At 40.4% G+C, this 23,119-nt stretch overlaps 3 protein-coding genes across 4 annotated transcripts; all 3 read right to left on the reverse strand.

The window, feature by feature from the left end:
* Window positions 1–424: 424 nt before the first annotated feature.
* On the reverse strand, window positions 425–7,422 carry LOC306788668 (ras-related protein Rab-31-like). Its single transcript, XM_079284270.1, has 7 exons — window positions 7,272–7,422; window positions 6,208–6,287; window positions 5,852–5,933; window positions 4,225–4,296; window positions 3,674–3,780; window positions 2,705–2,814; window positions 425–2,257 (listed from the first exon to the last, which is right to left on the reverse strand). Exons 1-7 carry the CDS (start codon window positions 7,305–7,307, stop codon window positions 2,160–2,162), a joined length of 585 nt encoding a protein of 194 aa, XP_079140396.1. The 5' UTR covers window positions 7,308–7,422; the 3' UTR covers window positions 425–2,159.
* Window positions 7,423–8,364: 942 nt separating this feature from the next.
* Window positions 8,365–14,840, reverse strand: LOC306789418 (uncharacterized protein). 2 transcript variants are annotated; one of them, XM_079285350.1, is made up of 4 exons: window positions 14,706–14,840; window positions 10,491–10,612; window positions 10,259–10,379; window positions 8,365–10,151 (listed from the first exon to the last, which is right to left on the reverse strand). In XM_079285350.1, exons 3-4 carry the CDS (start codon window positions 10,298–10,300, stop codon window positions 9,852–9,854), a joined length of 342 nt encoding a protein of 113 aa, XP_079141476.1. In that variant the 5' UTR covers window positions 10,301–10,379; window positions 10,491–10,612; window positions 14,706–14,840; the 3' UTR covers window positions 8,365–9,851. The 2 variants fall into 2 exon arrangements, with proteins under 2 accessions (XP_079141476.1, XP_079141477.1); XM_079285351.1 differs by lacking the exon at window positions 14,706–14,840 and having other exon boundaries at window positions 10,491–10,953.
* Window positions 14,841–15,729: 889 nt separating this feature from the next.
* LOC306788939 (ras-related protein Rab-31-like) lies at window positions 15,730–22,628 on the reverse strand. Its single transcript, XM_079284673.1, has 7 exons — window positions 22,470–22,628; window positions 21,403–21,482; window positions 21,047–21,128; window positions 19,476–19,547; window positions 18,925–19,031; window positions 17,997–18,106; window positions 15,730–17,561 (listed from the first exon to the last, which is right to left on the reverse strand). The coding sequence occupies exons 1-7, from the start codon at window positions 22,503–22,505 to the stop codon at window positions 17,464–17,466; spliced, it is 585 nt and encodes a 194-aa protein (XP_079140799.1). The 5' UTR covers window positions 22,506–22,628; the 3' UTR covers window positions 15,730–17,463.
* Between the last annotated feature and the right edge of the window lie 491 nt (window positions 22,629–23,119).

Raw genomic sequence — 23,119 nt, forward strand, 5'->3', positions numbered from 1 at the left:
AAATAACACAAGGCTAATTTGTTGAGTCTTTCCTATTGTGGGGCCAATAGGTCGTGGTAGAGTAATAACTTATGTAAGACACTCCCACTTTGAATAACCTCATCATGTGGTTTGCAGTGACAAGGAGTAAAAGCTTCATCTACACTGTGAAACCAAATAGTGTCATTTTCACACTTTTAGCTTCCTGAGGTGTTAAATTGGCTCAGCTGGGATGCCATGTTCCCATGATGTCAGGAGGCGGATCCATATTATGACATTTTGTTAGTGGGTCCCCTCTTCTCTCGTTCATCATTCCGGTCTCCACTAACAAAACATAAAATCGGTGAGGACATACAATAAACCTCTAAGAGTGTCATGATGTCTTTGACATTTCAAAACACATACTTCATCCTCACAGTGGGTGAAAGTAGCAAAAACCGAAACGTAGAATAGTCACGACTTTATTACACTGATTAAAATACAAAAGTTAATCTGGTCTACAGAGGATACAGGGGAGCATGGTTTAGGCACACAGTAAAATAATAGCTGCAGATCACTGTTGACTGTTTTGCATTCAATTAGTCTGTGCTGATTTAGTCAAGTAATTCATGCATTACTCTAGCAGTCTGCACTTTTAAGCCGTGTCACACATTTGTTTAGAAAAACACAAAAACAGGCACTTGTGTGGCAACAAATATATCACTTCAAAAAAATCTCATCACAATGTCAACATGTAACCTCGAATACAATGTATTCGCTCATGTATGGAGGTCCTATCATGCAAACTGTATTGAAGAAGCTGTGTGATTTAATGAAACTGTTGTCAATCTGTTGGTAAATGTGACATACTGTACATCTGGACCACAAAGCCGTCAGTTTCATCTTTCCATTTTCACTGCATTCAACTTTAGTGGAAGCAAGGCCACATTGATTGGAGTTTGGTGAGAACAGCATATATCAGCACAGTTATACTATAAGTGCATTAAAACTACGAGTTGAACTCCATTATCCCGTCATACATGTTGGTAACATGTTTGTTTTTTTGCTGTGGTAAAAAACATAAATACTGTTAAATAGGAAACCATGTTGCATCTCGGTCAACTTTCATGTCTATTTAAAAAAATGCTGTTAAAGAATACTGTTACTGTTTCAACACTTCCAAATGAATACTGTTAAATGTATGCAAAGGTGCTGTTATAAATGTCTCAAGTGGTCACACCTAAGGGCACTGCTGCTAAAGAAACGGCAGCAAACAACATACATCTCGGATAAATCACCCTTTTTTTTGCAAGCTAGAATTGATTGGTTTAGGTCTTTATTTCCATAAGTTTTTTTAGACCTTGGTTAGTATATAAAACCCCTTTTGTGGAACTTTAACAGCTTTCGACATGTTTTGAGTAAAACACATGCAGGTCTTTTCTCCTCTTAACAGTATAAATGTAACCCCTCTTCAGATAAAGAAATGCATGCTGCACAAGTGTGGTGAAATCAACACATTTCAGCATATAGAAAAGAACCACAACAAATCACCATGTAAACAATTCTAGTATTGGTCACAGTGCTTCAGCAGGGGGTGATTTACTGTAAGTACGACCACGGGGAATGTAAAGCCGCTGCATTTGAGCCACAGAACTGAATGTTTGTCTGGCGTTTGATCTCGACAAACACAAGTTAGAATATCCTAATTCAATACATACATTTAAACAAAAGCTCCATGATAAAAAAAAAAGTATAGCCGTGATAAAAAAAAATTCAAACTGTATAAAAACCTTCATTTAATGAGGGCCATTTAAGAGCCACAGTGCAGGGGAAACCGAGCCAAACTGTGCTAAAAAGCACATCAGCTAGATCACTTTTTATGTATGTGGGTTTATTATTGAGCTGTGGACTATACCGCACAGACAGAAACCTTCATGTAATTCAGGTAAAACACCACCCGAGGGGGACAAACTGAAAGCCTTCTAATTCCAGACCTCATCAGAGTTGAAACGGCTTCAATCAAATGAAATATAAGTGCAATGACCGATACATAGTACTGTTGTTTCCTCTTGCGGCTGACCTCTGTCTGTTCACTGTCTTGTCTTTTCCAGCAGTAAGACACTGTGTGCATTGTGGACTATGTGCTGTGCTGCTGGGGTCTCTGGTGCTGAGGGGAGCGATCTCATCAGCCACTGTTGGCACTAGCAGCATCTCCTGTAGGACGGAGCCGGCTGCCGGGTGAGTTTGAAGGAGTCGTTGCTCTCCACCTCGGGATTTTCCAGGGGCGGGATCTGTTTACCTAAATACACAGCACAGGGTCACAGGTTGTTCAGATGAAACAAGATATATATACGGTATATTTATTTTAATGTAATTGTTAGAAATCTGCAATTTTAGTCGTCATAAACAAATATAATGGTGCTTTTCTGTGCCATTTTATGGGGAAATATATTTAGGCCTACAACTTACAAATTGAAGAAATTAAAACGCATTGACAAAAATAATATTTAGTTTATATTTGAAAGAATGAATGTGTTTTTTTTGTGCCATACAATTATAATTATCCATCCCAGATGGGATTATATGACACACAATTAAACAACATATAAATCACAGCTCCCGGCATTATTGAAAGGCTTGTCTTAATTAATACAGTACGTATATACAGACTCACATGACACAGACACAACATACAGTAGAGACAACACACAGTGGAGACAACATACACTGGAGACATGGTACCTACTGATTTTCTGAAAGAGCTCCTCAACATTGACAGCATTTCTTGCACTCGTCTCGATGAAAATAGCTGCAATTGAGTCAGCAAACTCCTTCGCTTCCTTCATGGGAACTTCCCTGTAAGAGAGAAGGAAACTAAAGCAAGCATGGAGCAGGTTCACGCTTAAGAAGTGTCCCATGGAAAATGAACAACTTTCATCCATTACATCCTTAACTAGTTTGCACTGAAATGTGCTGGAGGAGATGACACATTTGAAACCATAGTGCATCATTAAGGTTCTTCAAACTAACTTTACAGTTCCCCCTCTCAGCGTGGGGTCCCCTTCCTCAGAGACCTTCACTCGCAGACAGAGAATTTGCGGTGGCCAGAAGGGACAACATTTAGAAATGTCGGCAACCTTCACCAATGTTTTGGAAGTGTTTCTTTAGCTGCTATAGTCAAACAAACAACAATTCAACAAATTGTATCCGGTGACAGTTGAGTGACCAAATGATTTTGCAGCTAAAGCCACAGCTGGTTTCTCCAAGCTGCCCTGTTCCGGTCTTCTTACAGTCGCACAACGATTGCAATGACAACTATTGAGACATGGTTTTCTTAGCACAGTGGACTTGACATGAGCTACATGACAGGTATCGCAAGAAGATGACTTTATTAGTTGTGCTTGTTCACTAAACCTGGAAGAGTTTGCTGTGCAGAAAGTCCCTAAAGGATGCAGTGAAACAACAGTCATAACTGAGACTCCCGTGAATCTATGGAGGCAAATAATAAAAGCAGTAAAGAAGTAAGAAGCTCGAGTTTTATAAAAAAAGAGATGCGTTTATTTTGATGCACGACAGACTTATAACTATTAAAAATGTGTGCTCTTGTGTCTAGTAGTGAGTGTCTCTTAAACGTTATTATCACCATAATATCCATGAGAATGAGTTTCTTTCCAGCTATGACTTAGAAAGAAGAAGAAAAGAACCCTTTGCTCACCTGATGTCTCCTAAATCATTCTTGTTGCCTGCTATGGCGACAACAATGTCCTCCGGACCATGTTCTTTCAGCTCCTTCACCCACCTCTTCAGTGTCTGGAAAGAGTCCTGAACAAGAAGAGCACATCACGGTCAACTGTGGGATAGGTTCTTCATGAGAACGTGCCTGTTTTCTACAACTTGTGTGCCACACATTCACTGTATTAGAAGGTGTTGTTCAGAAAAGTTTCCATGAACAGACCAGGAAAGAATGACATTTGTAGGTCATGGAAGCGGGGCATCCCAGAGTGATGGAAAAGTGATCCAATTTTACATCAGGTTCATAGTTCAAAGCACTTCTTCTGTTACGCAGATTTCATACACCAGGGAGCAGCTCATATGGTGCTTTTAATGGTGAAGGGCATTGCTTTTAGGAGGGCAAAACGGATTGTTAGGTTTTCCATTTTGTCACGGGGATCTTGTCCCCTGGTCTTGGGATGTCACCGCTCAACCCAAGTTTAATTTACCGTCACTCCTTTGATGAAAAGATGATAAGTGTCTTGTTATTCTTACCAGTTTAGTAATATCATAGACGATGACAGCAGCAGCCGATCCTCTGTAGTACATAGGAGCTAACGAGTGGAACTAAAAAAAGACAACATATTACTGGTGAGCATGATCAATCAATAGTTACACAGAAATGTATAAAGATTTAAACTAGGGATGTCTCGATCGGGGCCAATCCTCTGCTTTACGTCAGCTGTCACACTAGTATGTTATTATTTAACTGATGTATGTGCAGTCGTTTCATTTCGGCTCAGTGTGAGTCTCTTGCTGCCATCTATAATGCATGATGTGTCACTGGGGACGGCACAGACATTCAGCGGTGCAGAGGAGACAACGACCACACTCAACACGCCACTGCATGTGCAACAAAGAGCACCGCCAGCAACGAGCCAATAAGAGTCGATGTATTAATCAAAGGATGCACAGATGGTGAAGATAAACACTCAACGGAATATAGTTTTAATTCTGGAAAAGACTGCAGCAAAGCAAACACTATTTTGCTATATTGCTATTTTGCAAAAAATAAAAACAAAAAAAACATTTAAGAACAGTTTGGATGCAGACATTTTTTTTGTTCATGCAAAGCAGAACTAAGTTAATTGTCAAGCAGTGTATTGATTTGAATAACTTTAATGTGCTTGTAATGTGCACTGTGCAGCTGTATTATTGAGGAAAAGTGTTGGATCGGGACTCAACATCAGCAGATACTCAAAACTAAATTGCTCGGATCAGGATCGGAGGCAAGAAATACTTGTTCGGGACGTCCCTGATTTAAACTGAACACAAGCTTAAATCCATAACATTGAAAATATTGTATTAACCCGTAAATGACTAACATGACGTGATGTTGGCAGAAGGGGGAAAAGTTACTTCCTTCCAAGTTTCAACTCGTCTTAACTCACTGTGAAGGTTACTCCAGTGTTAAGAAGAATGTTCTGATAGAGAACTGTTTTCCACACAAGTCCAATATGTGTATTGTTAAAACCTGAACAAACACGTTGAATGCATTTCCTTCCCCAAGAAACATCAAATTCTTTATTTTAATGTTTCAAATCCTACATTGTTTTCATCCCCACCACCAACCACATTACCACAGACAATAGTCAGCACTAATGTGTACCACATCACCCCTGTGCTCATGACAGTGTGTGCAATAAAAACCATGACGGTGCCCACTCATCAAAAAACATGGCTCTTAAGCGCCACAAGTGGTCAGGTTGTCTTTGTATTGCATGCAGCCAGGGGTCATGATAACAACAGTTATTTTAGTGCAGTGACGTGATTTTTCTCAACAATTCACATGAACCCCACAGATGAAGAGAACCTTGAATCCTGCTAAAGAGGTTTCAAGACATCATTTTCATACAATCGAGAGAAATACTTGCACTAGTTTTGTCCATGCTGTAAGCATGTCTGGTTAGCTTTAACTACCCATACACCCCCCCCCCCCCTCCATATAATATATCACCGTGATGACACCACAATCTTGTGAACCTTATGTGAATCATCCCAATTTGCACCTAATAATAACTGTATGTCATGAGGAGCACTGACAGTGAAATGATTGTGTAACTTCTAGTGTCATGTGTCTAATAATAAGAAAATTAGGAATTCATGCTGTGGGTGCACTCACCCTTTCCTGTCCGGCTGTATCCCAGATCAGAAATTTGTGCAGTTCATTTCCAGATGGCACTGTTTTGGTCAGAAACGATGCTCTGTGGGTGATAAAGAGCATTTCACAACAATGATTCTACGCATGTTCTTTAAAAAGACACAGGAAGCAAATCAGTGCACGTCAGCAGGAAACAAATAACACAGAATAAAGATGGCTGACACTGAACCCATTTAGCCTGAAAGCACTAATAAAGTGTGAGGTCAGAGGCGCACAAAACAACAATCAAACATGTGTATTTGTAATTTGTACCAAGTCTTCTTATAGTGAGCTGAACCACCTTTCAAAAAATATGCATAAACCATTCGTGCTCTTACCCTATTGTGGGACTTATATGGTGGTCAAAATGATCCTGAACGAATCGGCAAACAATGCTGGATTTTCCAACTCCAGTGTCCTGAAAACAGAAGGTCACACATCATGATCACAGCGCTGCTCACACATGTACACAGAGTCACCGCTCACGACTGGATCATATTGATTAGGCAACTGTCTGGTCACATGCCCATCAGATAGCTTCCTGTTAGTCCACAAATTCTACAACTAGCTCTGTTTTTATAGAAAATATTACTTTTTTTTGTGCAAAACAACAAATCTCCCTGTTTACCTAACATTAAAGTGAACTATTATGGCAACTTTTGGCTGCATGTAATTTGTTGTTCATGCTTTTTAGTTACTCCAGACACACAGACAGCTCTTATTCTTCTTTACATGGTTAAAGAGTGAACCTCTGCTATACATAAGCAAAGGAGGGGAACCAAAGATAGGAAAGAAATGTCTGTGGTTAACTTTTATGTTGGCTATTAAATGCCTGCTGAGCGTGGCACTTCCTGTGGCGGACTGTTGAACGCTTCTGTGTAGTCTCCAGTTCCTCAGCACTTCATTGATAAACTACCACTTTGCAGTCCCAACGCCTCTGAACGTCCTGCCGCCGTCTCTAAAGAGGGAGTGCTCTGTTTTGCCAACATCAGCAAGAAAACCTGGCTAACGACTTGCTCCTCGCGCTTGGAATGACTATGACGTAATGCGTGATAAACTGAGCAGTTATAACAAAATAAAAGACAAACGCAGAAAACTTCCCCAAGTCGATTCATGAAATCAAACAGACGTAACGGTACACGATGAGACGGAAGTGGATAAATGATTGCTGCACCCACCGGTGGATCAGCTATTATAATTAAATACCGTTAACTATCAACATGTTGAAGTTTTCTGACGAGCAACAAGACGGTTAGTTTAAAAAAAGGTGACCGACCGTTACAGTATCCGTGTCAGTTGGAGAAGCTAACGTCTGTTATGTTGTAAACGTCAGTTACGTTCCACTCGCAGTAGACAAGGAATTTCCCCTCAAAGTTGATCAACAAAAACATCTGTCACTTACCCCTAAGAGGCACACTTTGAGCTCCCTTATGGCCATGGTCAATTTCGAGAAGTTTTTAAATCATCATTTTAAAGTGTTCACTCTGTGTCTTTGTTGCGTCATGCTTAAATTAATTTGTTTTCCCCTCTTCTTGGGTAAAAGAGAAACCCAGCCCCTGAGACAAACTGACCGTCTACCGAACTAGCGTCAAGCTTTATAAGTGACTTATAGAACTTCCGACGGTGATTTTCAAAATAAGACATTAGTAGATCGATATACTCCATATTGTGGTTTAAGCTCCAGACCATAGACTGTGCAAGACATGTAAAACAAAAGTCTTCTTTCATTAATAATGTGTGTGATTTGGCTTTTCCACACAAACTAATATCACCCAATTAAACAAATCTTAAAATGACACTCTTTCTCTCTTATTGGGGACGTATGTCGTTTAATAGTGTATGTGTACTGGAGACTTTAAATCACACAATGTTACTCTGCATATACATAACTCTGTAGAGTGAATGTCAAAGTGAAACATCCAAATGAAGTAACAGTATGGACAAAATACATGTTTGAGTGGAGGTTGACTTTAAATTAGTACTACTAATGTCAATATTCATGAACAGGAAGCTTTGAAACTAGATTTGAATTGACTTATTAATTATTTTCCAGTAGTTTAATAATGGAGAAATTAAATACAAAAAACTCCAAACTAAGTTCATCCCAAAACAGTCAGAAAATTCAAGTTTCACTTTTATTTTGAAACCATTTCTGCTTGTTTCCAGTCTTTTCCTGGCTGTTTATAGCTACTTGACGATGCTACTTTCCAGGTCGGAAACCAGTTAAAGCAATGACAAAACAGTCGAGTGGGTGAATTCTCTTTTATACCCAGGCCTTGAGTCTAAGTAAAAACTCAACAATGAAATGCTTCACTTCCTCAAACTGGATGCAAATGATTTATCTACAAACGCATTATGTGGGGAGAGGGGAAAGTACTCATAAATTGTAACAGAAAATAGGAAGCACTAAATCTGGACTACACTTCCAGTAGATATCGTTGAGTAAAAAAGGCAGCCTGTGTGTCAGAGAAAGAGACAAAGATGTAGATAAATTATTCGGATCGACACTTTATTCTTCACAGCATTATTCTGACTGCAACAATAAGCTACAAAAGCTTGGAACGATATGAAAATAACCTCATGAGAAGCTTCTGAGCCCAATCTAGCGTTTATCTGTTTCAGTCACAGGATTATGAACACGTTGAATCATGAGTCCAGGTGAGATTGCTTTGATTATCCCGCGACCAAAGCAGGGGCAGTCCCACTAGCGTACTACATACAGGTCATTAATAACAATAATAATAAAGGAACATGTGACAAAACATAAAAGCTGAGAATACAGTATATTTTCAATTTTACAATGATGTACACAATCGGTAAGTAAGTGCAGGCCATGCCTTTGCTTTAAATATCACGGAACGATGACACTACTTTGTCACGGATCAGCTGTGAAATGGAATGATTGACTTTTAATCTTGAGGGTTTTTTATTATTTTTTTTTACTCACTTCCAACTGATGCCATGAACAATAACTCCACATATCAAGAACCTAACCCTTAAAAAAAAAAAACACGCTCAAATACACAACAAAACTAAATAGGCCTCCTGCGTGTCTCCGCACACATATTTTGGCGACAGTAATCATCACTACAAGATGTGAATCCATCATAAAAACTGGAGAAATATAATTTTACACATTTTCCTTGTTTGTGCAAGAGAGGCAGAGAGAGAAAGAGAGAAGACGATTGCACTACAGAGCAAAGAGTGACGTAACAGCCTCCAGCTGTGTGTCTACACGTGATGAATATACCTTTGATGCGTGGTGGTTTTGCTGTTCACATTTTCATCTACTGGTCAGTTAGCGCGGTACAACGCCACTGTGTTTATGTGCATCTGCTGTTCAAAGAAAAAGAAAGAGCACCTACAATATATTTATACATATATATTTATATATGACTAAAAAAGATGTAACTTAAAAATCAACGTATTTCTTGAATAGTCATCCGTATTCTTCAGAATACCACTTAAATATATAATATATAGATAGACCAATCGTAAGCTTTTGTATTCGTGGTTCTCTGGGGAAACATCTCCGGTTATGGCACAGTGGTCTCTATCCTAACGCGTCCAATTAGCATCTGGGTGAGAAACAGGGACTGAGATTATTTATGGTCAATGTTCATCTGTTTTAAACCTTACCAGCAAAAAATAAAACTTTGTCATATACTAGGAAGGTGCCTGACTTTTACTCTATTCCTTCCCCTTACTTGCTTCATGAATCCCTTCATTTCTCCTTCCTTCATACAGGCTTGGCACTGTGGATTTGATAATACGACCCCCCTCGTCTCTCACAGTGGCAGCCAGTTGTCCGCTACAGCAGCTACTCTATTTCTATTGTTTGTGTTGCGTGGAAGAATGGCCGCCAGCTGTCACCTGGTGCACACGATGACTAAATGAACCCATGGATCCAGCAAAGTGAAGTTTCCAGTGGATCACGAGAGACACTGAAGGACAACAGCGGGCACAGAGCCAGCCGAACATCTCACATGTTGGTGTCCCTCCTGTCTTTGTTCGGTGAGGGCTTTGAAGGATCCTTAGCAGCCTTGCCATTGGACGAAGCAGCGGAATCGGCATCAACGGAGCGTTTGGTTTGCTCCTCGGCGCGGGGCTCGGGGCTCGGCTGCACAGGCGGGGCCTGCTCGGCCGGCAGCGGTGGCGGCGGCGGCGGGACGGTCAGCTCCTGCTGCAGTTTGTGGCTCTGCAGGAGGCGGAGCTGGACACGGAGCTCCAAGATGGCTTCCTGCTCCTCGTGAATGGCCTGGTTCAGATGGGTGTTTTTGTTCTACGTGGCAATAAAAAACACAGACGTTGTTTGAGAAACCGGCGAAAAAATCAAATTTAAAAAATACCGGACTAGAACAGCCAGTATGTGTTGAATATTTTGCTCACCTCCAGTTCCTCGTTTTGCTTCTGCAGGTCTTCCAGAATCATCTGCAGCTCTTCCTCATCTTCACTCTCACTTTCGCTGTCTGATGAATATTCCTCCGTCTCACTGCGACCCTGCTGACGACTGAGGAGCACAACGTTGGGATACAGTCGAGACCTTTAGCGCATGTACCGACAGGTAATGCATCATATTACAACATGTTTAGCACCTGAACTGGTTTCAGTCTTATCTCACCTCTGGATGTCTGCGATCTCCGCTCGCAGTCTCTCGATTTCTTCCTTCTCGGTGGCAATCTGTCTCCGGAGCACCTGCTCTAGAGAGATCAGCTCCTCCTGCTCTGTTAGGATCTCATTTTCCTGATTCGTGAAACACAAGATTATTCCATCATGGAGGATTTTAACACAACTTTAGGTTTTCAGACACATATCTTGTGGTATTTTGTCGGTCCGAACACATTCTTTATTAACTTGTATTTTTGTGTGTTTGATGGACTCACCTGAACCTAATTTGCCACATTTCTGTGCACATTCCCCGCTTCCAACATCTTAGTTTTTCCTGCATATCGTTTTTAAGCTAGAGGAAGAACATCCGAGATGTCTCCTGCTGTGGACATACCAGCTTATTCTAACAAAGATAGTAAGAGCTCATTTACATTTTTGAAGGAATGTAAATGTAACTTGGGGACAGCTCAAACGTACCTGGCAGGCATGATAATTACAGCTTATAAACCTTTCCTCTTCCCTTTGCACATGCCTGAAGCCATTCTACTATCCTGTACTTGGTGGTGGGCCAAGAGAAGCATCAGTTTATTTATCAAACAGTTTTGTGTCACACAGACACAATAAAAACATGCAGACCTAAGACAACGGTGTAATTTCTGCAGGAAAGAATTTAAGGTTGACTGAGATAAATCTCTACACTAGGTGGTAATGTGAGCTGGTGCTGGGCTGTATACCGATCCATGCCGTTTTAATTTCCCTGATGATATACATTTTTCATATACCGGGAATATCCAGGAAGAGCGCTACGGTCGGAGAGAGCAGAGAGTGCATTAACTGCGTACCCTTCTCACTCATGGTAATAACTTACACAACAATTAATAACCCACAACTAACTCTCTTTAACAGGGTAAAGCACCATGGCACGCAACAATTTGTGACACGTAAACAATTTGCAAAACTAATAATTGTATATTCACAAATTCACACCACCAAACGGCATCCTGGGTAACATTACAGCTGCTATCTGGCAGCATAAGAATCTGTTACCAGCTCAGGGAGGCTCCGTCGCTACTACGCATTCAAGAACAGAAAAGAGAAGGATGGAGAGAGAGAGAGACCAGAGATGCACTGGAAGAACCGTGTCTGTCAAAATACATCACTGGTGTTGCCAGTGGTGCTAAAACTAACAATCTCTGTCACAAAACATGATGGATTATCAAGAGTGTGATTATGATGGTTGGATTCGCCCCAGTGAAACAGCGAAGACAAAGGGTCAGACATCGCTCGTTAGAGGCATTTCCCCGTGGCATATGACAGGAAAGCAAGCAGTGGAGCGAGCGACAGTACGAACGCATAACAGTCCACCTATGCACTATTAAATAAGACTTCTAAAAAAACTTCTATCCTAACATTATACCAACAACGCCGACACAGTCACCCTCTTTTCTAGAACAACAGACCTCTGGTCAGTTTATAGTATTCAAACAAATATCTTAAAATATTTTGTTTTGAAAAGACCGAAATATTTGTATATTCCATGTATTCCTGACTGTAGAATAAGTCACCATAAACCTCCATAAAGGCCCAGTCATGCAAAAACAATAAAAGAAATACTGTGATATACCGTGAAAGACCATAAAGAATCTTAAAAAATACCGCGATACAGATTTTTGATCAGCATTAGGAGTAGGCATTACTATATCAGTACTGAAACAGAAAAGCAGTTATGCACATCAGATATACACCCACATAGCCTGCCTCTATTGCCTAACTCTGCGATGCCACCTTTGCTCGAGCAGCGTTAGCACCATTTCTCTCATCTTGTTGCATGTATGCTGAGTTAGGGTCCCCCAGGTCAGGCCTATTCTAAAAATACCAGCCAAGGAAAGGAGGGCTGCCCCCTCTAGCCTGCTGGAGGAATCCCAGCAGAGGCTCCAGACCAGCTCTCAGATACACGCAGACAAATTTAGCACGGCCTCTGTGACAGTCAAGAAGCTGTGGTCATCTTCCTTCTCCTCGTATTGTTTTACAAAAGGCAGAATAGGAACCATTTCATTTTCCTCTGTGATCCTCCTGAAGTACAGAAAACCTCCCAAACTGAGTGATCCTTTCTCTTTGACCAATCTATCATTTAAGTTAAAACCATGGGAAGATTAGTCTGGGTCAAGGTGCATAAACTATTTGTATAACACATTGTATTCAGACTCAAGTCTGCATAAATGAGAGGTTAAGAGGACTATCCAAATTGTACTCTGGTGTAACTTTAAGTCAGCTTGCTAGTTATGCTCATACTAAGCAGAAATAGAACTGGTCAACAAATCATTATCAATTAATGATGATCGGCTTCGTCTTAACTTTGTAATTTTGCCTTGCATCCATTCCAGAACACAGAGGTTAAAAGTTGAACCTGTCCTGATAACAGAAAATGAAACAGTGTGACTAATCAGAAAAACAATCTACCTAAATCAGATAAAAGTAGGAGGTACACTCTGATCTGATTTTGACAGACCATGCCTCTGCCATCAGACTAAAGGAAACATCAATGTAAGGTTCAGCGGAGAACAAACATTAATTCATGTATTTGGGTTTACATCTTGACCGCTCTATTTCAAACTTGTATCTATTCAAACTGAGCCGACTAGTGCAGCCAGACACCTAGTCTTAAACATTGCACTACTTCACTGAAGAAGTTGTCTGTTAAAGCACCAACAACCTGTTGCACAACATTAATGAAAGTTTGATCAGGTTTAAAGTCAATACTACCGTTTGTATTTGAACCAGCTAGTTTTAAACTTAACATGAGTTTTGTTTATCTTAAGCTGTATATCTTTGTAATTTATTTGACTGGCAGGCTCTATTCACCACCACAAGTCCTGCTGGTATTTGAACTGGTGACCTCTCCAACAAGCCTGTCATGTCCAGGCTACAATCAGTATCCACTCATATCCACCGAGTCCTTACTGACGATCAGCATCGTAGGATAACCGAGACAAAGGGCTGGTTCTAAAAAAGTGGTACATTCAGCAACAATAAAACCACACTGACAATAATACCTGCAACAAGGAAAGAGAACACAAGGAAATAGTTCTGGAATAAATGAATAATGGGGAAGTGATGATGGCCTGGGACTGTTTGGGGAAAAACTCATCACCTTGGCAGACTAGCTAGTTAAACCTGAAACTTGTAACCACCACTGTAGCTTGTAACAATAGAGTTTTACTGTTGGCTGTTATTTCAATCACTTGTAATTGTCACTTCACAACGAGAGCAACAGTTGAAATCATACAAATGTCAAACTTAAAATACACCATTGATAGGTCTAACAACGGCAAAACAAGGCAGTTTGTTGTTTGAGAGTAGCTAAGAATGTAACCTTGATAGCTTAACGTTAGATATCAACTTTGGCATTAGCCTGGCTTCCATTAGCCAACGGTTAACAGACACATTGAACGTTATATCATCAAGCAATCAGTGGTACTCTGATGTGTGGATTACTTTGGTTTCCTATGAATGAGTTGGGATAACTAGTGTTCGTTGACACATCTACTGAGCATATATCACGTCAATTAACGGTTGGAAGTTAGGAAAATGGAACCAACGTGAGCTAACGTCTATTGGTTGTTAACCGTAGTAAGCCAAGTTTGTCATTCAAACTGCCAGTTACTTTTACCAGTTTAACACAGCAAAGTGTCTGCGCGAGGCGTGTCAGTTTGGACACTTAACGTTATATGTGTCGCTTGAAAAAAAACTTAATTCCCTTCTCCCATTACCTCCGGGTTATGAGTTGTAAGTGAATAGGCTCAGTCCAAAGGAAACAACAGTTTGCTGTGGCTAACCCCACTAGCAACAGCATAACGTTAGTAGCTCATGTTAGCTGCTAAACACAAACATAGTGCGCTGTGTGTTCACTTCCATTCCGTTTAACAACCACTGGAAGTTGCCCCACGTTCTTCCACTTCTTCGCAAGGTGTTGTCAGTTAGCGTTCGCTGGTCCTAAATATGGCAAATGGTCAAAAAGACACGCCACGCCGGCTATCCACGTCACTACAGCGCGAGGAGGATACAGCGGCCCGTTCTTGTCCCTAGCTAACTTAAAATGGCGGTGAATGCTAGCTAGCTTCGCTAGCAAAGAAATTCGCTTGAGAGTGTGAAATCGCTCCAGTTCAGGTATTTCTCCACCACTACTCGCTGGACATTTGACATGTCAAGAAAATGTCGATTTACCTACCTTTAAATTTGAGGTCGCAGGGAGGGTCAAGAACAAGGATCTGATCCAACTTTGACATGTTTAGCTTGTGGGGATGCACTTGATTTCAGTATCAGGGAATAACTGACAAGTGGAAATTCTAGCTCCCCTGCTGCCACTACTGAGTCAAATGCTGACTGAGCTCTGCGAACGAGCATGTGGGTACAACAACTTCGAGAACGCGCGAGTGCACAACCCTGTTGCGCGCCCTCGTGGCTCAGCTACTGAATATGGTGATGTGATTATGGTACATTTATCTAGTTACACTGCGGGTACACACTGAGAAGAAGAAACATACTGTAATTAAAGGAGCACGAGTCCTTACTTCACCCGTGGACATTTTATTGCAAGTTAGTTAGTCCATGTTTGTGGTTTAAATAATAATGTGCTGGTATTTTGACATATTTATTCTATCCTATAGTTAAATCCATCTCCAGGACAATACGTGGAGACCTCCCCTGTGTAAACGGAGAGTAATCCTCTGCAGTGTACTGAATAGGACTCTGGGAGTGTTCTTCTCTGCCTGTAATTTGTGCGGTTCACAGCTTTTTAGAAGGTTAACTGAAACATATATGTGCAAAATAACACAAGGCTAATTTGTTGAGTCTTTCCTATTGTGGGGCCAATAGGTCGTGGTAGAGTAATAACTTATGTAAGACACTCCCACTTTGAATAACCACATCATGTGGTTTGCAGTGACAAGGAGTAAAAGCTTCATCTACACTGTGAAACCAAATAGTGTCATTTTCACACTTTTAGCTTCCTGAGGTGTTAAATTGGCTCAGCTGGGATGCCATGTTCCCATGATGTCAGGAGGCGGATCCATATTATGACATTTTGTTAGTGGGTCCCCTCTTCTCTCGTTCATCATTCCGGTCTCCACTAACAAAACATAAAATCGGTGAGGACATACAATAAACCTCTAAGAGTGTCATGATGTCTTTGACATTTCAAAACACATACTTCATCCTCACAGTGGGTGAAAGTAACAAAAACCGAAACGTAGAATAGTCACGACTTTATTACACTGATTAAAATACAAAAGTTGATCTGGTCTACAGAGGATACAGGGGAGCATGGTTTAGGCACACAGTAAAATAATAGCTGCAGATGACTGTTGACTGTTTTGCATACAATTAGTCTGTGCTGATTCAGTCAAGTAATTCATGCATTACTCTAGCAGTCTGCACTTTTAAGCCGTGTCACACATTTGTTTAGAAAAACACAAAAACAGGCACTTGTGTGGCAACAAATATATCACTTCAAAAAAATCTCATCACAATGTCAACATGTAACCTCTAATACAATGTATTCGCTCATGTATGGAGGTCCTATCATGCCAAACTGCATTGAAGAAGCCGTGTGATTTAATGAAACTGTTGTCAATCTGTTGGTAAATGTGACTATACTGTACATCTGGACCACAAAGCCGTCAGTTTCATCTTTCCATTTTCACTGCATTCGATTTTAGTGGAAGCAAGGCCACATTGATTGGAGTTTGGTGAGAACAGCATATATCAGCACAGTTATACTATAAGTGTATTAAAAACTACGAGTTGAACTCCATTATCCCGTCATACATGTTGGTAACATGTTTTTTTTTTGCTGTGGTAAAAAACATAAATACTGTTAAATAGGAAACCATGTTGCATCTCGGTCAACTTTCATGTCTATTTAAAAAAATGCTGTTAAAGAATACTGTTACTGTTTCAACACTTCCAAATGAATACTGTTAAATGTATGCAAAGGTGCTGTTATAAATGTCTCAAGTGGTCACACCTAAGGGCACTGCTGCTAAAGAAACGGCAGCAAACAACATACATCTCGGATAAATCACCCTTTTTTTTGCAAGCTAGAATTGATTGGTTTAGGTCTTTATTTCCATAAGTTTTTTTAGACCTTGGTTAGTATATAAAACCCCTTTTGTGGAACTTTAACAGCTTTCGACATGTTTTGAGTAAAACACATGCAGGTCTTTTCTCCTCTTAACAGTATAAATGTAACCCCTCTTCAGATAAAGAAATGCATGCTGCACAAGTGTGGTGAAATCAACACATTTCAGCATATAGAAAAGAACCACAACAAATCACCATGTAAACAATTCTAGTATTGGTCACAGTGCTTCAGCAGGGGGTGATTTACTGTAAGTACGACCACGGGGAATGTAAAGCCGCTGCATTTGAGCCACAGAACTGAATGTTTGTCTAGCGTTTGATCTCGACAAACACAAGTTAGAATATCCTAATTCAATACATACATTTAAACAAAAGCTCCATGATAAAAAAAAAAGTATAGCCGTGATAAAAAAAAATTCTAACTGTATAAAAACCTTCATTTAATGAGGGCCATTTAAGAGCCACAGTGCAGGGGAAACCGAGCCAAACTGTGCTAAAAAGCACATCAGCTAGATCACTTGTTATGTATGTGGGTTTATTATTGAGCTGTGGACTATACCGCACAGACAGAAACCTTCATGTAATTCAGGTAAAACACCACCCGAGGGGGACAAACTGAAAGCCTTCTAATTCCAGACCTCATCAGAGTTGAAACGGCTTCAATCAAATGAAATATAAGTGCAATGACCGATACATAGTACTTTTGTTTCCTCTTGCGGCTGACCTCTGTCTGTCCACTGTCTTGTCTTTTCCAGCAGTAAGACACTGTGTGCATTGTGGACTATGTGCTGTGCTGCTGGGGTCTCTGGTGCTGAGGGGAGCGATCTCATCAGCCACTGTTGGCACTAGCAGCATCTCCTGTAGGACGGAGCCGGCTGCCGGGTGAGTTTGAAGGAGTCGTTGCTCTCCACCTCGGGATTTTCGAGGGGCGGGATCTGTTTACCTAAATACACAGCACAGGGTCACAGGTTGTTCAGATGAAACAAGATATATATACGGTATATTTATTTTAATGTAATTGTTAGAAATCTGCAATTTTAGTCGTCATAAACAAATATAATGGTGCTTTTCTGGGGAAATATATTTAGGCCTACAACTTACAAATTGAAGAAATTAAAACGCATTGACAAAAATAATATTTGGTTTATATTTGAAAGAATGAATGTGTTTTTTTTGTGCCATACAATTATAATTATCCATCCCAGATGGGATTATATGACACACAATTAAACAACATATAAATAACAGCTCCCGGCATTATTGAAAGGCTTGTCTTAATTAATACAGTACGTATATACAGACTCACATGACACAGACACAACATACAGTAGAGACAACACACAGTGGAGACAACATACACTAGAGACATGGTACCTACTGATTTTCTGAAAGAGCTCCTCAACATTGACAGCATTTCTTGCACTCGTCTCGATGAAAATAGCTGCAATTGAGTCAGCAAACTCCTTCGCTTCCTTCATGGGAACTTCCCTGTAAGAGAGAAGGAAACTAAAGTAAGCATGGAGCAGGTTCACGCTTAAGAAGTGTCCCATGGAAAATGAACAACTTTCATCCATCACATCCTTAACTAGTTTGCACTGAAATGTGCTGGAGGAGATGACACATTTGAAACCATAGTGCATCATTAAGGTTCTTCAAACTAACTTTACAGTTCCCCCTCTCAGCGTGGGGTCCCCTTCCTAAGGGACAACATTTAGAAATGTCGGCAACCTTCACCAATGTTTTGGAGGTGTTTCTTTAGCTGCTATAGTCAAACAAACAACAATTCAACAAATTGTATCCGGTGACAGTTGAGTGACCAAATGATTTTGCAGCTAAAGCCGCAGCTGGTTTCTCCAAGCTGCCCTGTTCCAGTCTTCTTACAGTCGCACAACGATTGCAATGACAACTATTGAGACATGGTTTTCTTAGCACAGTGGACTTGACATGAGCTACATGACAGGTATCGCAAGAAGATGACTTTATTAGTTGTGCTTGTTCACTAAACCTGGAAGAGTTTGCTGTGCAGAAAGTCCCTAAAGGATGCAGTGAAACAACAGTCATAACTGAGACTCCCGTGAATTTATGGAGGCAAATAATAAAAGCAGTAAAGAAGTAAGAAGATCGAGTTTTATAAAAAAAGAGATGCGTTTATTTTGATGCACGACAGACTTATAACTATTAAAAATGTGTGTTCTTGTGTCTAGTAGTGAGTGTCTCTTAAACGTTATTATCACCATAATATCCATGAGAATGAGTTTCTTTCCAGCTATGACTTAGAAAGAAGAAGAAAAGAACCCTTTGCTCACCTGATGTCTCCTAAATCATTCTTGTTCCCTGCTATGGCGACAACAATGTCCTCCGGACCATGTTCTTTCAGCTCCTTCACCCACCTCTTCAGTGTCTGGAAAGAGTCCTGAACAAGAAGAGCACATCACGGTCAACTGTGGGATAGGTTCTTCATGAGAACGTGCCTGTTTTCTACAACTTGTGTGCCACACATTCACTGTATTAGAAGGTGTTGTTCAGAAAAGTTTCCATGAACAGACCAGGAAAGAATGACATTTGTAGGTCATGGAAGCGGGGCATCCCAGAGTGATGGAAAAGTGATCCAATTTTACATCAGGTTCATAGTTCAAAGCACTTCTTCTGTTACGCACATTTCATACACCAGGGAGCAGCTCATATGGTGCTTTTAATGGTGAAGGGCATTGCTTTTAGGAGGGCAAAACGGATTGTTAGGTTTCCCATTTTGTCACGGGGATCTTGTCCCCTGGTCTTGGGATGTCACCGCTCAACCCAAGTTTAATTTACCGTCACTCCTTTGATGAAAAGATGATAAGTGTCTTGTTATTCTTACCAGTTTAGTAATATCATAGACGATGACAGCAGCAGCCGATCCTCTGTAGTACATAGGAGCTAACGAGTGGAACTAAAAAAAGACAACATATTACTGGTGAGCATGATCAATCAATAGTTACACAGAAATGTATAAAGATTTAAACTAGGGATGTCTCGATCGGGGGCCAATCCTCTGCTTTACGTCAGCTGTCACACTAGTATGTTATTATCTAACTGATGTATGTGCAGTCGTTTCATTTCGGCTCAGTGTGAGTCTCTTGCTTATGGCTGCCATCTATAATGCATGATGTGTCACTGGGGACGGCACAGACATTCAGCGGTGCAGAGGAGACAACGACCACACTCAACACGCCACTGCATGTGCAACAAAGAGCACCGCCAGCAACGAGCCAATAAGAGTCGATGTATTAATCAAAGGATGCACAGATGATGAAGATAAACACTCAACGGAATATAGTTTTAATTCTGGAAAAGACTGCAGCAAAGCAAACACTGGAGGACACAGAAGATTAGACAGTGTTTGTTATTTTTTTTGTTCATGCAAAGCAGAACTAAGTTAATTGTCAAGCAGTGTATTGATTTTAATAACTTTAATGTGCTTGTAATGTGCACTGTGCAGCTGTATTATTGAGGAAAAGTGTTGGATCGGGACTCAACATCAGCAGATACTCAAAACTAAATTGCTCGGATCAGGATCGGAGGCAAGAAAAACTTGTTCGGGACGTCCCTGATTTAAACTGAACACAAGCTTAAATCCATAACATTGAAAATATTGTATTAACCCGTAAACGACTAACATGACGTGATGTTGGCAGAGGGGGGAAAAGTTACTTCCTTCCAAGTTTCAACTCGTCTTAACTCACTATGAAGGTTACTCCAGTGTTAAGAAGAATGTTCTGATAGAGAACTGTTTTCCACACAAGTCCAATATGTGTATTGTTAAAACCTGAACAAACACGTTGAATGCATTTCCTTCCCCAAGAAACATCAAATTCTTTATTTTAATGTTTCAAATCCTACATTGTTTTCATCCCCACCACCAACCACATTACCACAGACAATAGTCAGCACTAATGACAGTGTGTGCAATAAAAACCATGACGGTGCCCACTCATCAAAAAAACATGGCTCTTAAGCGCCACAAGTGGTCAGGTTGTCTTTGTATTGCATGCAGCCAGGGGTCATGATAACAACAGTTATTTTAGTGCAGTGACGTGATTTTTCTCAACAATTCACATGAACCCCACAGATGAAGAGAACCTTGAATCCTGCTAAAGAGGTTTCAAGACATCATTTTCATACAATCGAGAGAAATACTTGCACTAGTTTTGTCCATGCTGTAAGCATGTCTGGTTAGCTTTAACTACCCATACACCCCCCCCCCCCCTCCATATAATATATCACCGTGATGACACCACAGTCTTGTGAACCTTATGTGAATCATCCCAATTTGCACCTAGTAATAACTGTATGTCATGAGGAGCACTGACAGTGAAATGATTGTGTAACTTCTAGTGTCATGTGTCTAATAATAAGAAAATTAGGAATTCATGCTGTGGGTGCACTCACCCTTTCCTGTCCGGCTGTATCCCAGATCAGAAATTTGTGTAGTTCATTTCCAGATGGCACTGTTTTGGTCAGAAACGATGCTCTGTGGGTGATAAAGAGCATTTCACAACAATGATTCTACGCATGTTCTTTAAAAAGACACAGGAAGCAAATCAGTGCACGTCAGCAGGAAACAAATAACACAGAATAAAGATGGCTGACACTGAACCCATTTAGCCTGAAAGCACTAATAAAGTGTGAGGTCAGAGGCGCACAAAATAACAATCAAACATGTGTATTTGTAATTTGTACCAAGTCTTCTTATAGTGAGCTGAACCACCTTTCAAAAAATATGCATAAACCATTCGTGCTCTTACCCTATTGTGGGACTTATATGGTGGTCAAAATGATCCTGAACGAATCGGCAAACAATGCTGGATTTTCCAACTCCAGTGTCCTGAAAACAGAAGGTCACACATCATGATCACAGCGCTGCTCACACATGTACACAGAGTCACCGCTCACGACTGGATCATATTGATTAGGCAACTGTCTGGTCACATGCCCATCAGATAGCTTCCTGTTAGTCCACAAATTCTACAACTAGCTCTGTTTTTATAGAAAATATTACTTTTTTTTGTGCAAAACAACAAATCTCCCTGTTTACCTAACATTAAAGTGAACTATTATGGCAACTTTTGGCTGCATGTAATTTGTTGTTCATGCTTTTTAGTTACTCCAGACACACAGACAGCTCTTATTCTTCTTTACATGGTTAAAGAGTGAACCTCTGCTATACATAAGCAAAGGAGGGGAACCAAAGATAGGAAAGAAATGTCTGTGGTTAACTTTTATGTTGGCTATTAAATGCCTGCTGAGCGTGGCACTTCCTGTGGCGGACTGTTGAACGCTTCTGTGTAGTCTCCAGTTCCTCAGCACTTCATTGATAAACTACCACTTTGCAGTCCCAACGCCTCTGAACGTCCTGCCGCCGTCTCTAAAGAGGGAGTGCTCTGTTTTGCCAACATCAGCAAGAAAACCTGGCTAACGACTTGCTCCTCGCGCTTGGAATGACTATGACGTAATGCGTGATAAACTGAGCAGTTATAACAAAATAAAAGACAAACGCAGAAAACTTCCCCAAGTCGATTCATGAAATCAAACAGACGTAACGGTACACGATGAGACGGAAGTGGATAAATGATTGCTGCACCCACCGGTGGATCAGCTATTATAATTAAATACCGTTAACTATCAACATGTTGAAGTTTTCTGACGAGCAACAAGACGGTTAGTTTAAAAAAAGGTGACCGACCGTTACAGTATCCGTGTCAGTTGGAGAAGCTAACGTCTGTTATTATGTTGTAAACGTCAGTTACGTTCCACTCGCAGTAGACAAGGAATTTCCCCTCAAAGTTGATCAACAAAAACATCTGTCACTTACCCCTAAGAGGCACACTTTGAGCTCCCTTATGGCCATGGTCAATTTCGAGAAGTTTTTAAATCATCATTTTAAAGTGTTCACTCTGTGTCTTTGTTGCGTCATGCTTAAATTAATTTGTTTTCCCCTCTTCTTGGGTAAAAGAGAAACCCAGCCCCTGAGACAAACTGACCGTCTACCGAACTAGCGTCAAGCTTTATAAGTGACTTATAGAACTTCCGACGGTGATTTTCAAAATAAGACATTAGTAGATCGATATACTCCATATTGTGGTTTAAGCTCCAGACCATAGACTGTGCAAGACATGTAAAACAAAAGTCTTCTTTCATTAATAATGTGTGTGATTTGGCTTTTCCACACAAACTAATATCACCCAATTAAACAAATCTTAAAATGACACTCTTTCTCTCTTATTGGGGACGTATGTCGTTTAATAGTGTATGTGTACTGGAGACTTTAAATCACACAATGTTACTCTGCATATACATAACTCTGTAGAGTGAATGTCAAAGTGAAACATCCAAATGAAGTAACAGTATGGACAAAATACATGTTTGAGTGGAGGTTGACTTTAAATTAGTACTACTAATGTCAATATTCATGAACAGGAAGCTTTGAAACTAGATTTGAATTGACTTATTAATTATTTTCCA

Source organism: Melanostigma gelatinosum (genome assembly GCF_949748355.1).
Source record: "Melanostigma gelatinosum genome assembly, chromosome: 15".
NCBI classification, from domain to species: domain Eukaryota; kingdom Metazoa; phylum Chordata; class Actinopteri; order Perciformes; family Zoarcidae; genus Melanostigma; species Melanostigma gelatinosum.